Here is a 13,786-nt window from a genome sequence, read left to right as displayed (position 1 = left end):
TGTCCACTCTGCAGCCAGTGGGTGAAAACATGTCTGCTGTTTCTCAGCCACCTCTCAGCCACATTAACACAGGGCCGAGGAAATGATTCATTCTGTCTTTACGTCACATGGCCACTTTGGCGCAGTCATTAAGGCGAGATTCTCTTCAAAACGAGACTTTTTTTTTACCTATCCGTGTTTACATTCCTCCGTTTTGTTTTGTCTGGGTGGAAGCATAAGTAAGAGCTGCACATCTGGGGTTTAGAGACACGCAGCCCGGGTTCAGCGAGAGATGAAGCTTCTCCTGGGCATTCGTCTTCTTTCTGCCTCTATTAGTGTGTTGTGCTCTTGGGAGGCAGGTGACAGATAAGTGGAAAGTGGCAGACATTTTAATAGAATTTCAGACGATAACTCAATAATCAAATCTATACAGTATATCTTCATATCTATATATTAAAACCTGCACAAAATTTGGGGGGCGGCAAAGTTTTACTCAGAGACAGATCACAAAATAGGCAATGATGAAACATTATATTCTGTAATGACCCATCTTAAGCTGTGTCATTTCAGAGACAAGTCACAGCCCGTGCATTATTATTAGTACTGTAGCTAAGAGGCGCATGGTACATAAAGCACCATAATGCTAATATTTGTATCGCTGTCTCATCGGGTTACTTCACAACAGTGAAGACAAAAAAAAACAACAAAAAAAAAAGAAAACAAGTGACCAGTTTCCTTGTCAGCCCTTATCAGCATTAGAGCTCATTCTTCATTAATTGGATGAATTAATTTCAAGCCGCTGGATTCGGCGGTGTTTGCCTGTCCCTCTTTACTAATCTCTGTCAGGTTGAATTTATAAGTGGAATTGAGTGACCTTTGGAGGTAAAGATTGGAGTGAAGAGATCGGCGCAATTTGAAAAGACAATGTCACTTGGTGTAAATGTGATACGTGTAATAAATGACATTCAACCTTTCACAGATGATAAGGTTTTGCAGTCTGCAATGTGGAATATGTATGTGCTTTGGCTGCTTAAAAAACATATAATTTCTGATAGGTCAGCGTTTAATTAGGTAGCCCCGAATGAGCACAGGATCAGCATTAGTGGAGTTAGCATCACGCCACGATTGTGATGACAGGAAAGGTGCAGTTTCATAAAGCACAATGTGAATATTGAAACAATTATTACAATTAGGACAATCCTGGAATTACGACATGAGAAATGAACATGCAGGGATTGTTCATTGAGCTCATCTGTCATGCACAGAACACCATTAACCCCAGTTAGACGAGCGAATCTCTCCGTATGGCAAAACACATCACATATGTTGTACTCTTCTACATCTGTATGTGCTAAATGGTTTATACCACATCCCACTGTCACCTAGGAAAAGATGGGTTCACTTTTGTGTCTGGTTCTTCTTAAGGCTTTTCTCCTCATGTCCTCTTTGAGTGTGTGTGTGTATATATATATATATATATGTGTGTGTGTGTGTGTGTGTGTGTGTGTGTGTGTGTGTGTGTGTGTGTGTGTGTGTGTGTGTGTGTGTGTGTGTGTGTATGTATATATATTTTTTTCATTTAATTATTTGTGACCAAACACAGAAAGACTCTGGCATCCGATCGTTTCATTATGTGTTTCAGTCAGGATGAAGCATTTTATGTTGCTATTAGGTGTACTTGATTCCATTAATCATTAGTTCAGTATAGACACAGTCAAAAAGTAATGTTGTTTTAGTACAACTATTCGAATAAAAGATATATCAGATACCATCAGAAGGAATTTCACATCCCATCACATCAGAGTGTCTTTGGGTCAGCATTTGACTCTGACCCAATAGCAGTCTGATGGGATGAGAATTTTATAATTAAAAGAGATGTGCAATGGTCAGCCTTGTCGCCTTCGAAACCCGTTCTCCTGACTTGGCAACCCTTCCACCTCGCTAAACATCCCAATGCTTTGTGATTGATAATGCCGCTCAGTATATTTCATTTTAGAGTCCGAGTCGAATGACAACTGCCTGCCATTGACTGAAAGCAATCTTTTTAAAAGGGATCCGTTGCTAAATATCAGATGGAGAGGCTTCTTCACTCTGCTTGGGTGTCATGGTCCCTTGAGAGGGAGGTTATTGATTGTTCTTGAATATATTGTGCTTTCAGTGGAAACAGCTGCTAGTAATGTCTCTCCCTGCCGCACTGCCTGCGGTTTATTGAGAATGATATGGGACAAATTTAAACTGAAACCAATTCGAATCCAGATTGGGCGTGCTTGCACTAATGTATCCTGAAGGCTCGTGTCTGGATATCTTTGATGTGGATAATTATGTTAAGCAGATCGTGTTACAGCTCCACAGTTTTGTCCAGCACTGTAGATATGAGACACGACTAGTTTCCGAACTAGAGATTTCTAGAAAACGAGAAAGTGCGCTAAAGCACGGCGAAGAGGTAGAGGTATGAAAGCTTCAGAGAGTGTATGGTTAGCATCATGTTGTCTATTAATGGCCAGTCTGCGTAACAGGTAGTGTTACTGGAATAAAAACAGTCCACCATATGCCAAAGACTGCTGCTGGCTTTTTATCGTTCTGCAGGAAAAAAATAAAAATAACGCACAACAATGCTGTCTGTCTCCTCTGTAATTCCTACCACATGTTTACTTTGATGGTTCTTGGGGGTGGCGGTGTAATTATGCTACCTCATCAAACCAGAGATGTTTTGTTGCCATTATTTTTTACACTCCCTTATCCTCACAAGTGCGTAATAGTTGTTTTCTTTCTATTACCCTCTGTTTCTTATTAAGTTTCCTTACTTTAGATCAGTAATAGTAAATTTTGCATGCTGAAGCAGTTTCCCTATCTCTGTCAACATCTAAAATTTTCTATTGGCTTTAGAAAAAATATGGCTATCATGTATCATCTGTTGGCGATTGTAAATTGCAACATGTGTTTGCAAGGATATTTTACAGGTATTTTTTTCTGTTTGACTTTTTTTCCTTTTCTTTTGGTGTTTTTTTTTTTTTTCTTTTCAAGAGTCTCTCTCAACAGTGGGAGGCTGTGGGTGGCTACATCAAAGTGAAGTACCTTCTCCTCCGCAGCTCCTAATGAGTTACAAGGTTTAGCAGCCTTGTCTGGCTATGCCATCTGTGAATAAGAAAACAATCGATGGCTGTGCCAACATGCCAGGCTCTTCTCGGTCTCCAAAGGGATCTCTGCTTTTATTTCCAATAGCACCTTGTGTGCATCTTTGTTCTGCTGGGTTTAACAGCCCAAAAAGAAAAAATAGATCACAGCAAGAATGATTTTTTACATTACACACTATATTTTAATGGATGTTTGACGAGCAGGAAGCGGGTTTTTGTTTCGCAAAGAAACATCTGCACTGTTCCCACCTTGCTCCAATCCCTCAAAAAGTGCAGAGTGAACTAAGTCATGTGCACTAAGCCCCATCACACACCATGGAATAAAAATGGCTAATAAAGATGTTGCATTTTATATGAAGACCATTCATTCAGTCTTATCTACATTAGTGGGCAGTAGAAATGTCAGCTTCACGTTCAGCCTAAAATAAAAAAAAAAAAGGTCTATTAGTTTGTGAGAACGATGAAAATAAATTGCATTCAAATATGTCAGTTCAAACGGCCGAGGATTTTGTTCGTTCAGATCTACAGAAAGTGTTTGCTCATACACAGGCATGTGTGACATATCGTTCCATCACAGTGCGCTCACAAACAAAGACAGATAGGCTGGAAACAAGTCATTTAATTAGTGCTGGAAGGCCCATCCCTGACTGCAGCAACCAATTATACATTCTACAGGCATCCACAGGTCCTATTTCATGGAAGGAAAGCAAATCTTCTCTGGCCCGGACTCATACAGTACATCTTTCTCCTTCCATTTTAGCGAAGGTAAATAGCAGAGACAGACAGCTTCATTAGACAGCTTCTGAGGAGCGGGGCAGGGGAGGATTGTCGCTTAAATAGTGGGCTTTTACTGCAGGGCTAACTGGCGACCTCGGATCAATTACAGCTGACATTATTGTTTGTTGTGAGCTCTTTCAGGACGGAGGAGGAGAAGCAGGGTGGACCCGAGCACAGAAGAAAATGTAATTTTCCTCCTTCTTTGCCTTCATTCCACAAACAATAAATCACTCAGTTGAAGAGATAATAAAGTGCCAACTAGGAACTGGTTTAATTTTTGTCAAGGGAAATCTCCCAGCTTCACCAGAATAATGCAGAAGAAAGAGCTCATGGCTACAGCGGTAGCAGGACTCTCATTCTCGCTATTGTGCTCATACATAGTACTGTTTCACAGCTGCTTTAATGATATAACCTGTACAGGTTCTATATAATATATAGTAGTTCTTGAGTAAAAGTCTTGGGATTGATCTGTTGTAGATACATTTTGTCTTGAGGGTCTATTTTGCTGTTTTCTGATGAAGTAGCAGTGTCAGTAAAAAAGAAAAAAAATCAAATTCCAATGATTTTATCCTTATAAAAACTGACAGGTTTGTATTTTATTAGATAACGGATAATATTAAGTAGATCATCGTGGCTTACTTCCAGAGTAGAGACATGTAGCAAGCTCTTCAAATGAACTAACTAACATTAAAAAATACTTCCCGACTTTTGTACAGTTAAAAATAGAAAAGTAAAAAAAAAAAAGCAACGTCATTGCATTTAATTAGTTAATTTCATTTTTATTTTTTTCATTGTTTTACTGGTTACTGTTTACAGCATGATAAAGTCTAATAATTATAGTATTTTTGAAAGCATATTTAATCAAATATTTCAGAAATATGCCTTTGCTTTTGCACTGTATGAATAAAGTACTGGGAATTTTTCCAAGTTCTTCTTGAGAGGCTGCTTTCATATAAAGTGGCTTGAGATAATGGAGATAATATTCAAAGCTGCCATCAGGCCTAGTTGAAAGAATATGTAAGATCTATAAACTCCGCATTTTTCATCATTCTCTTTGATTATTTTTTTGGCAGAAGACAATATTCAGGGTTCGTTCAAATTAACTCTGAAAATGAAGCACAGCTGTAATATGAGAAGTGTTTTGCATGGGTCCCGTGTCACCCAAATGAAGATGGGTTCCCTTTTGAGTCTGGGTCCTCACAAGGTTTCTTTCTTATCTCATATCAGGGAGTTTTTCTTCATCGCCGTAGCCTCTGGCTTGCTCATTATGGATAAACTTGAAAATGAATTTAAAATGTATGTTTTTAATCTATATATTTTTGCAAAGCTGCACTGTGAAAACGTTCATTGTACACAGTACTATACAAATAAAATAGAATAGAGTTGAATGTTTTAATATGTCTTCAAGCACATACGACTACTGGCTGCACAGGGTATAACAGATTATTCATTCAGAAATATTTGCATTAGTTAACTCAGAAGATAGTTTAGTTAGAAAAGATATCAGATTTCAGATCCATTTTGAAAATAATTAATTTATTCATTTGAGTGTAGGAAACATGGGTGCTAATTAATTCATCTGATCTTATGTTTATTATTAATGAAGATGCAAAAAACATCCAGAAGGTCTTCAGATGAACTCCACTAAAAACAAAAAAACTAAGAAAAGATTATGGAATAAGAATTTAAGTGTAAATGTGTGTGTGTGTGTGTGTGTGTGTGTGTGTGTGTGTGTGTGTGTGTGTGTGTGTGTGTGTGTTTGTGTGTGTGTTTGTGTGTGTGTAAGTTCCAGGTTTTCTCCGGGTGTGTGAATGAAAGACAGGTGTGTATGATTACTAATCAGGTGTACATGGAGATAAGGGGTCATGTGATTGCTAAGTATTCTGCGAATTTGGAATAATAAGAAAAAGAAGAGGGTTTCCTGGTGGTCTAGTGGTTAGGATTCGGTGCTCTCACTGCCGCAGCCCGGATTCGATACCCGGTCAGGGAACCAAATCCAGCCATTAGGGTTGCACAAGCCAGTGCACTCTTAGTGCCGGTCCCAAGCCCGGATAAATGGGGAGGGTTGCGTTAGAAATGGCATCCAGTGTAAAACATGTGCCGAATCGAACATGCGGCTCACGAATATGGATGATCCGCTGTGGCGACCCCTAATGGGAGAAGAAGAAGAATTGCTTGTTAGAAGAGCACATGGTTTTCTGGGTATATATTGCATATTATTTGAATATGTAATTTTATTTTTTTTTTTGCTCTTTAAATAGTTTATAGAGAGAGTACAAATTTACATGAAATTACAAAAGTTTGAGCACACTTGACCATAAGATGTATATGTGCTGTTTGAACATGTTTCCAATTTAGTCCTCATTTGCTCTTATTATATCCTCCACTCTTCTGGGAAGATGTTTCACTAGATTTTGGAGTGTGCAAGTAGAGATTTGTGCTCACAAGGGTGCTAGTGAAGTCAGGCACCGATATATAGGTTAAGCAGGCCTGGGGTGCAGTCAGCATTTAAATTTTGCTTATATGTGTTCAATAGGGTTGAGGTCAGAGATCTTTAGCAGACCACTTATTGCTAGAAAAATCAGATGTCCCAAAACTTTTGTCCCTAATGTGCATAAAGTATGTACACACTGTTGTCAAGTGATGGATAAAAAAAAAAGCCGATCTGAGAATAAATACAAAATTTTGCACAGCATACACATTTCTTCCATCCTTTTATTTAAAAAAAAAAAAAAAAAAAAAAATTGCAATAATTTGCAACCCTCATAAAAATCATATTTCATTCACAATGGAGCATAGAAAGTATATCAAATGTTTAAACTAAGAAAATAAAAATTAAAAAGTTGGGTCTGGGTCGTGTTTACTACAGTAGCATCCCCTCTTATTATAACAACAGTTTGTGTACATCTGGGAAACCAGTGGTAGAGAGTAACAAAGTAAATGTAATTCGTTACTGTACGCAAGTTGTTTTTTTGTGTATCTGTATTTTACTTAAGTATTTCCGTTTAGGGAGACTTTAACTTAAACTTCACTACATTTCAAAGTGAAACATTTTACTTTTTACTCAACCACATGTAGCAAATAAAATGTTTTTTATTTGAGTGGATAAAAACTTAACTGGTCAAACGTGCAGCAAGCCACCAATCAGGGTCGAGTGTGCGCTTTGTTTTAAACTTCTTTTGATTGCTGCTTGGCAGTGGTGGATTTAGGCATCATGGGCAGCCGACCAGGGATGCATCTTGCCGGTTAGGCGGCACAGGGCTTCCACACAATTCCACACATTTTAATAAATCAAGTGTTTTTTGTATTATTATTATTTATATACTGCTCATTTTGACGGTCGAATGAATATTGTCACGGTGAATGAACCTGTTTGGGACCTGGAGTGCACACCCAACACCCAGTGAAGTTCCCTCACTCATACACTCAAAAAGAAATGGGGGGTTGGGTGACGTCACAGCAGTAGGGAGAACTGAACCCAAATTAAAATTATAGATGACAAAAAAAGGTCTAAACTTCAGGAGCCCAAGTCAGATAAAAAGAGGAAAGAAGTAGCGGGAAACGTGCAAAAGATAAAGGTGTGTATGCATCTTTATCATCTTGTTTTGAGGATTGTATTGCAGTGGTGGGCCGTGAATTTGAAACCTGGGCCTTCAGTGGGTTCTTACCTGACTTAATCCACCTTTTAATACCACCACGATCACGTCGCAATTATAGAAACCATCAATACAATACAAAAACGCAATATAACAATGCGTGGCATTACAGAGAGAGAGGCATTTCACATATGGAGGGTGAATACCATTTTACTAAAGCAAGAAACCCAGTTAAGACTCCAAACCTCTACACTACCAACCCCAACTGTGCCACCTACATCTGGAGCAGTTCAGATTCAATATTTGTCTAATAACATGACAAAAACATAAATATAAATAAAATACAACCTACTCACCAGAGCTACATAGTCATAATTTGCACCGCTCCTCAGAGGCTGTAATCCAGTGGTACCGCTCATATTCACTCGTCTGGAAGTGGAGAACAAGCCCTTTCCTGGGCTGAGACAAGCTAGCTAGCTTCGGGGTTGGCCGACCTCTTTTCTTAAAATGGATTTTTAAGTATGTCTGAGACCAAATAAATTTTTCTTTCTCCATAGGCGTAAAAAAGTCTAACTCAGATGTGGGCAGAGCTACACACGTGTTTTGCCAGTCAAACTTGGCTGTAACAGTTTCCCCTCAGACAAACCAATCAGAGGACGAAAAAATGCTGACGCTATTCTGTGCCAGCTAGCTCTGAGGCAAATATGAAATCTGATTGGTTCAAGAAACAGACCTGTTGCTAATATTCTCTATGGCCAAAGAACCAGCTGTATTAACTTTGCAGGCCCTGAGCAGATTAGATAGAGATGGCAGCACATAGAGGCTGAAATCTGATTGGACAAAAAATCTAACATCCACATACACGTACTGGAAGCATGAAGAGAATGAACTGTTGGGAGTAAAATAATAAAATTTTAATGGAACAAATATTAGAATTTAGGTTGTATATGTAGGTCAGTGCTTCTAAAAGTGTTTAGGCCAGCAGAGAAGGCTTTGCTGGCCCTGATCGCCCACCACTAAGTATTGGAAATGCATTTAATAAAATAAGCAAATAACTGTATATCATTTAGGTTATTTTGTGTTGCCTGCTGTGCTTTTACTCATATAGCAACACTATTTCTTTTAGCTTACATAATATTATAATTTATAGTTTGAAGTTTATCATAATGTGTGTAGCAACAAATCAATTAAATCCTAACTAGCCTAGTTGGATTGTAGTTAAACTCGAAATTATTGATTCGGTTACCTTTAAATGAGGTGACGTCAAAAGTTTTCTGTGATTGTACTGATTCGGTCTTGAACTGAGTTCAGAAAGGGGAATCTCCAGAGCAGATTAAAAGGCTATTTTACAAGACATAGTATATTACAAGGATATAGATGTTGCATGTATCGTATCGCTACAGTTAGTCAATGAGTTGTTTGGTTCTTGGTTCCGAGAGTTTGATAAATTGTGCACAATGACCTGTGAATTTAATTGTGTAAAAAAAAGCATTTAGGAGGATTTTTATACATGAAAGCGAGCTTTTAGAAATGTCTCCAAATGTGTGGACTGCTCTGAGAACATGTTCTTACTCTTCCAGTGACTGTAGCTAAAGAAGATAAGAGCTTTTAATGCTGAAACTAATCAACGGGGGAGACGTTGGTTCATGGCGTGGTTCACCCAGGGTGTCATTCAAGCTAGAACCACCATCAGTGGTATCTACTTAGCACGAACATACAGTTCAGCATCAGTTCAACATTAAGCAGAACATTTTAACAGGAATAAATGATGAAAGGAACTCCTGACTCGAACTTGCCACTACTTATTTGTGCGATCATTTTAAAGTCGTTGAAAATAAGGTTTTGGGCTCATGATCATTTTAATAGATATCAATCAGTGTTTGTCTCATTAATATCATTCTATTAATAGATTGATAGAAACTGAGTTAATTAAACAAAAAGTCTTGTGATAAAAATGTGAAGGCATCATGGCCATAATAAATTATATTACTTGGATACTTAAGTACATTTGAAGACAAATACTTTTGTAATTTTACTCGAGTAAATGTTTAAAGGTACACTTACTGTAATTTCTGGACTATAAAGCGCACCCAAATATAAGCCGCACCCACTGAATTTGACAAAGATTTTTATTTTGAACATAAATAAGCCACACCTGTCTACACTGAAACTAATGAACTTTACACAGGCTTTAACGAAAGACAGTGTCTGTTACACGGTGTAACGGGTGAAATATGTTGTGGCTCCTTTAAGAGCAGAGTTGCGTTTTGGGAATAGCCTGCCGCCGCATTTCTCCGCTATTACTGCATGTGTGCAAGGCCAAGGAATATGTCCTTATTATTTTCTGAAGTTTCTTAGACTAACCTGTAACTCTGTTGCCAAGAAAAATAAAAAAAGCACGAGATTTGGAAACCTGTCTGTGCTTAAATCATTTCTGTTGCAACTGGAGTTAGTGAGCTCTCCCTTGACCCAGACTTACAACGGCTTGTATCTAAACAGTAGCCTACCAAGAAAGTCATTGTTCACTGTCTTCCTCCTTCCTTCCACAACTATTTCTCTATAGTTTATATTTTGGCATCGTCGTGCGTTTAAAAATCACCATCGGTGAAGTTTTTCTCCCGATGCCGTGCAGCTCAGAACACAGGTGAAGTGCGTTCGTCAATTTTATTGGTTAAATGTTATGGGGCTCAGTTTTTTGGCTTAAAGTTTGTGAAACCAGGAAAAACTCTGGAAAAATAAATTTGCCGCTTCGTTGTTTAAGCTGCGGGGTTCAAAGCGTGGGAAAAAAATAGCTAATAGTCCGGAAAATACGGTACTTTTAATGGAGTAATATTTTACCTACTGTATCTCTACTTTTATTTAAGTACATGCTTTATGTACTTTGTTTACCACTGCTGGAAACTGAGGTTTTGGGCTGCTCTACAATTCCCAATATTTTTCATTTTATGATGCACCAAATGTTTTCAAATGGTAAAAGGTCTGGACTGCAGGCGAATCGGTTCAGCACCAAGACTCTTCTACTATGAAGCCATGCTATTGTAATATTATAATTATAGCAGTTTAGCATGTTCCTAAAAAAGATATTGTCTGAATGGAAGCATATGTTGCTCTAAAATGTGTCTACCTTTCAGCATTGATGATGCCTTTCCAAACATGCAAGCTGCCTATTCTATAGGCATAAATGCACCCCATACCATCAGGGATACAGGCTTTTAAACTTAGCACTGAGAATAAGCCGTACGGTCCCTCTCTTTAGTCCGGAGGTTGAGGTATCCATGGTTTCCAAAAAGAATTTTAAATTTTGATTAATCTAAACACAACAATTTTTAACTTTGCCTCAGTCCATTTTGAAATTAAGTTTGGCAGATAGAATGGCGGCTTTTCAAGATCATGTTCACATATGGCTTCCTCTTTGCATAATAGAGCTTTAACCAGCATTTGTGGAAGACACGAAAAACTGTTCACAGACAATGATTTTTGATGTTTTTAAAACCCATGCAGTGATTTCCATTAAAAAATGCGAGGCCCGAAGATCATGTGTGTCCAATATAAATTTCTCCAGATTCTTGGAATCTTTTGAGGATGATTATGTATTATAGATTGAGATATTCAAAGTCTTCACAATTTAATGTTGAGAAACATTTTTCGGAAATTGTTTCACAGTTTTCGCAGATTGGGGAACCTCTGTCAATATTTACTTCTAAGAGACTCTACCTGATACCCTATCATATTTTCTGACCTGTTGCCAGTTACCCGTAGGTGGAAGTGGTAGCTTAGTGGATAAGATATTAGGCCTTTGATCAGAATGTTATAGGTTCAAATCCCAGCCCTACCAAGCTGCCACTGCAAGGCCCTTGAGCAAGGCCCTTAAGCCTTAATTGCTCAGCTGTATAACTGTAGGTCTTTCTGAATAAGGATACTTATAGCCTACTAAATGACATAAATGTAATTAGTTGCAAAACGTTTCTCCAGCAGTTTATCATTTTTCCTAAAAATAGTACATTTACTCAGTTTAAACATTTGCATGTTTTCTGTGTTCTATTGTGAATAAAATATGGGCTCATGAGAAGTGCAAATCATTGCATTCTGTCTTCATTTAAATTTTATATTTTTCCCAGCTTTTTTCAAAATGGGATTGTAGATGATTTAGTTACACAGCCTTCTTTCATTTCTAAGGTCAGGCTGTTATGTTGTATCCATTATGATTTATGAAATATATGTACAAAAACTATTTTCAAACAGCTCTGTAAATTACTATAACAGCCTTTTGACTGTTACTGGTCTGTTGGCAGTATTTTTCTCACTTTATTTACTCCTGCCGCTTGTTAATTATTATTTTATTTTTTTTGTAACAAAAATGCTTTAATTAGTAGGAAGTTAGACAATTATAAAACAAATCATTCGTTTTAAGAATCAGAAGTATTCTATCCATCAGTGTACACAAATACTTGTGATTATTTGCTTGCTTGTCTTACTGCAACGCTCTTTATTTAGGAATTACTCAGTCCTCTCTCCATCGCCTACAGCTGGTTCAGAACGCTGCAGCACGGCTTTTTACAGGTACCAGTAAGCGTGCACACATCACCCCGGTCCTTTCCTCTCTCCACTGGATTCTGGTACAGTACAGAATTCAATATAAAATCTTATTATTTGTTTTTAAATCTCTTTCTGGCATGGCCCCAGCCTATTTAAATAACCCTTTATCTGCGCACCAATAGCCAAACCCTGAGGTCATCTAGTCATATCTAGGACAAGATATAAATTGTGGGGTGACCGCACCTTCTCAGTGGCAGCTCCTAAGCTTTGGAATTTCCTTCCTTACTTCTGAAAGGGAATGCTCTACCTTTAAAGCTAAACTAAAGGCATACTTATGAACCAAAGCCTTTGTTTTGTAGTAGAGAGAGCGCTTAGTCTTCTGCTTCTTAACATTTATACAAATTTGTTGTGATAATTCTTAGTTCCTACTATTTACTTTTATTTTCTTCTGATATTGCTATATCATTACTTTCATGTTAACCTAAATTTTTTACTATTATTTGCACATTTTATTTTGCATTTTGTTCAGCACCTAGGTTCTACATGGTAGTTGTTAGGTGCCATATAAATAAAGATTTAATTGAATTGTTAGTTCGAAGGTCTTGCAGAAACTGTTCTTAGTTTGTTTGGAGTCATTTCTGTGCCCCCAATATAACATAATGGCTGAAACATCACTTAAGTACATGAAAGGAAGTAGAAGAAGGGGTAGATTCGGCGCTGGAGAACGCTTCGCTACTGTATAACCAAGCCACAGTCACTTAAGGACTACATTCAGTGTAACTTGGTTGTTATTCATTGCAGGGAGCTAAAGGGCAATTTAAATAACAAAGGCATAGTTATACACACAGACACAGACAAGTTTTATATACGTGGATCTGCTGAAATCCAGATCTTGCTTTAGAATCACACTGCTCCATCTGGCTCTCAGCAAACTCTGAAAGGTGGATATTTGCATGAACAGCTCGCTCGGTTTGTTTGGACGTGGCAGCACAAGTATCCGGCGATCTAAGTATCCTGCCCTGCGTTTTAATTGAGTCTGGTCTTAGGAATGGTAATTGATTCACACTCAGCACTTGAAGAGAATCGCCTTTACATGCTACTGCTTGGCTTCTCCGTCTTTAATCCTCTTTTTCTTTCTAATGTTAGGAAATTTGTTTTGCTAGTGAATCCGCTGGCCATCTTTTCTTATGGAAATCAGTGGCTTTTCCAAGGAAAGCAATGACAGTGAAGAGAAGAGAAGTGCATTTTATTTAGTCATTTCTTCTCAATTGCTCCAGCTGAAGGCTTCCTCATGTAGATCCACGCTCTCACACTTTGGACACTGATATTTTGTATAAAAGCAGTGCGGCCTTGTTTGGTGTATTGTCCCCTTGCGGTTTTGTCCCTTTTACCTTGAGCCAAGTAGCAGAGCTGTGTGTGTGTGTGTGTGTGTGTGTGTGTGTGTGTGTGTGTGTGTGTGTGTGTGTGTGTGTGAGAGAGAGAGAGAGAGAGAGAGAGAGAGAGAGAGTGAGAGAGAGAGAGAGAGAGAGAGAGAGAGAGAGAGAGAAAAGAGGATGAGGCACAGGAGCGCAGTCAATTCCACAGGAGACGATGAAGTTTTCTTTTCAAGCACTTGAGCGGAGCCTTTGAATGCTGAAGACCAAAAAATATCCACGTTACTTTTGATCTGCCAGTTCAAAGACAGGAGAGACAGTGAGTAGGTCCTCAGTTCAGGGACACACACCAGGCTGTGACCTTATTTGTGTGCGTGTCCTTTGAAACTGG

At 38.2% G+C, this 13,786-nt stretch overlaps 1 protein-coding gene across 4 annotated transcripts in view; it reads left to right on the top strand.

The window, feature by feature from the left end:
- Positions 1-13,786, top strand: part of dachd (dachshund d) — a 118,772-nt gene that overhangs the window by 72,338 nt on the left and 32,648 nt on the right. For 2 of the 4 annotated variants that reach the window (XM_083537016.1, XM_083537015.1), the window contains exon 4: positions 11,981-12,046. The exons of the other annotated variants lie outside the window; for them this stretch is intronic. In XM_083537016.1, coding sequence (XP_083393142.1) covers positions 11,981-12,046 — 66 coding nt within the window. The remainder of the gene's footprint in view (positions 1-11,980; positions 12,047-13,786) is intronic. 4 annotated transcript variants of the gene reach the window in all.

The sequence above is a fragment of the Silurus aristotelis genome (assembly GCF_946808225.1).
Source record: "Silurus aristotelis genome assembly, chromosome: 3".
NCBI classification, from domain to species: domain Eukaryota; kingdom Metazoa; phylum Chordata; class Actinopteri; order Siluriformes; family Siluridae; genus Silurus; species Silurus aristotelis.
This window is presented reverse-complemented; position numbering and strand designations above follow the sequence as displayed.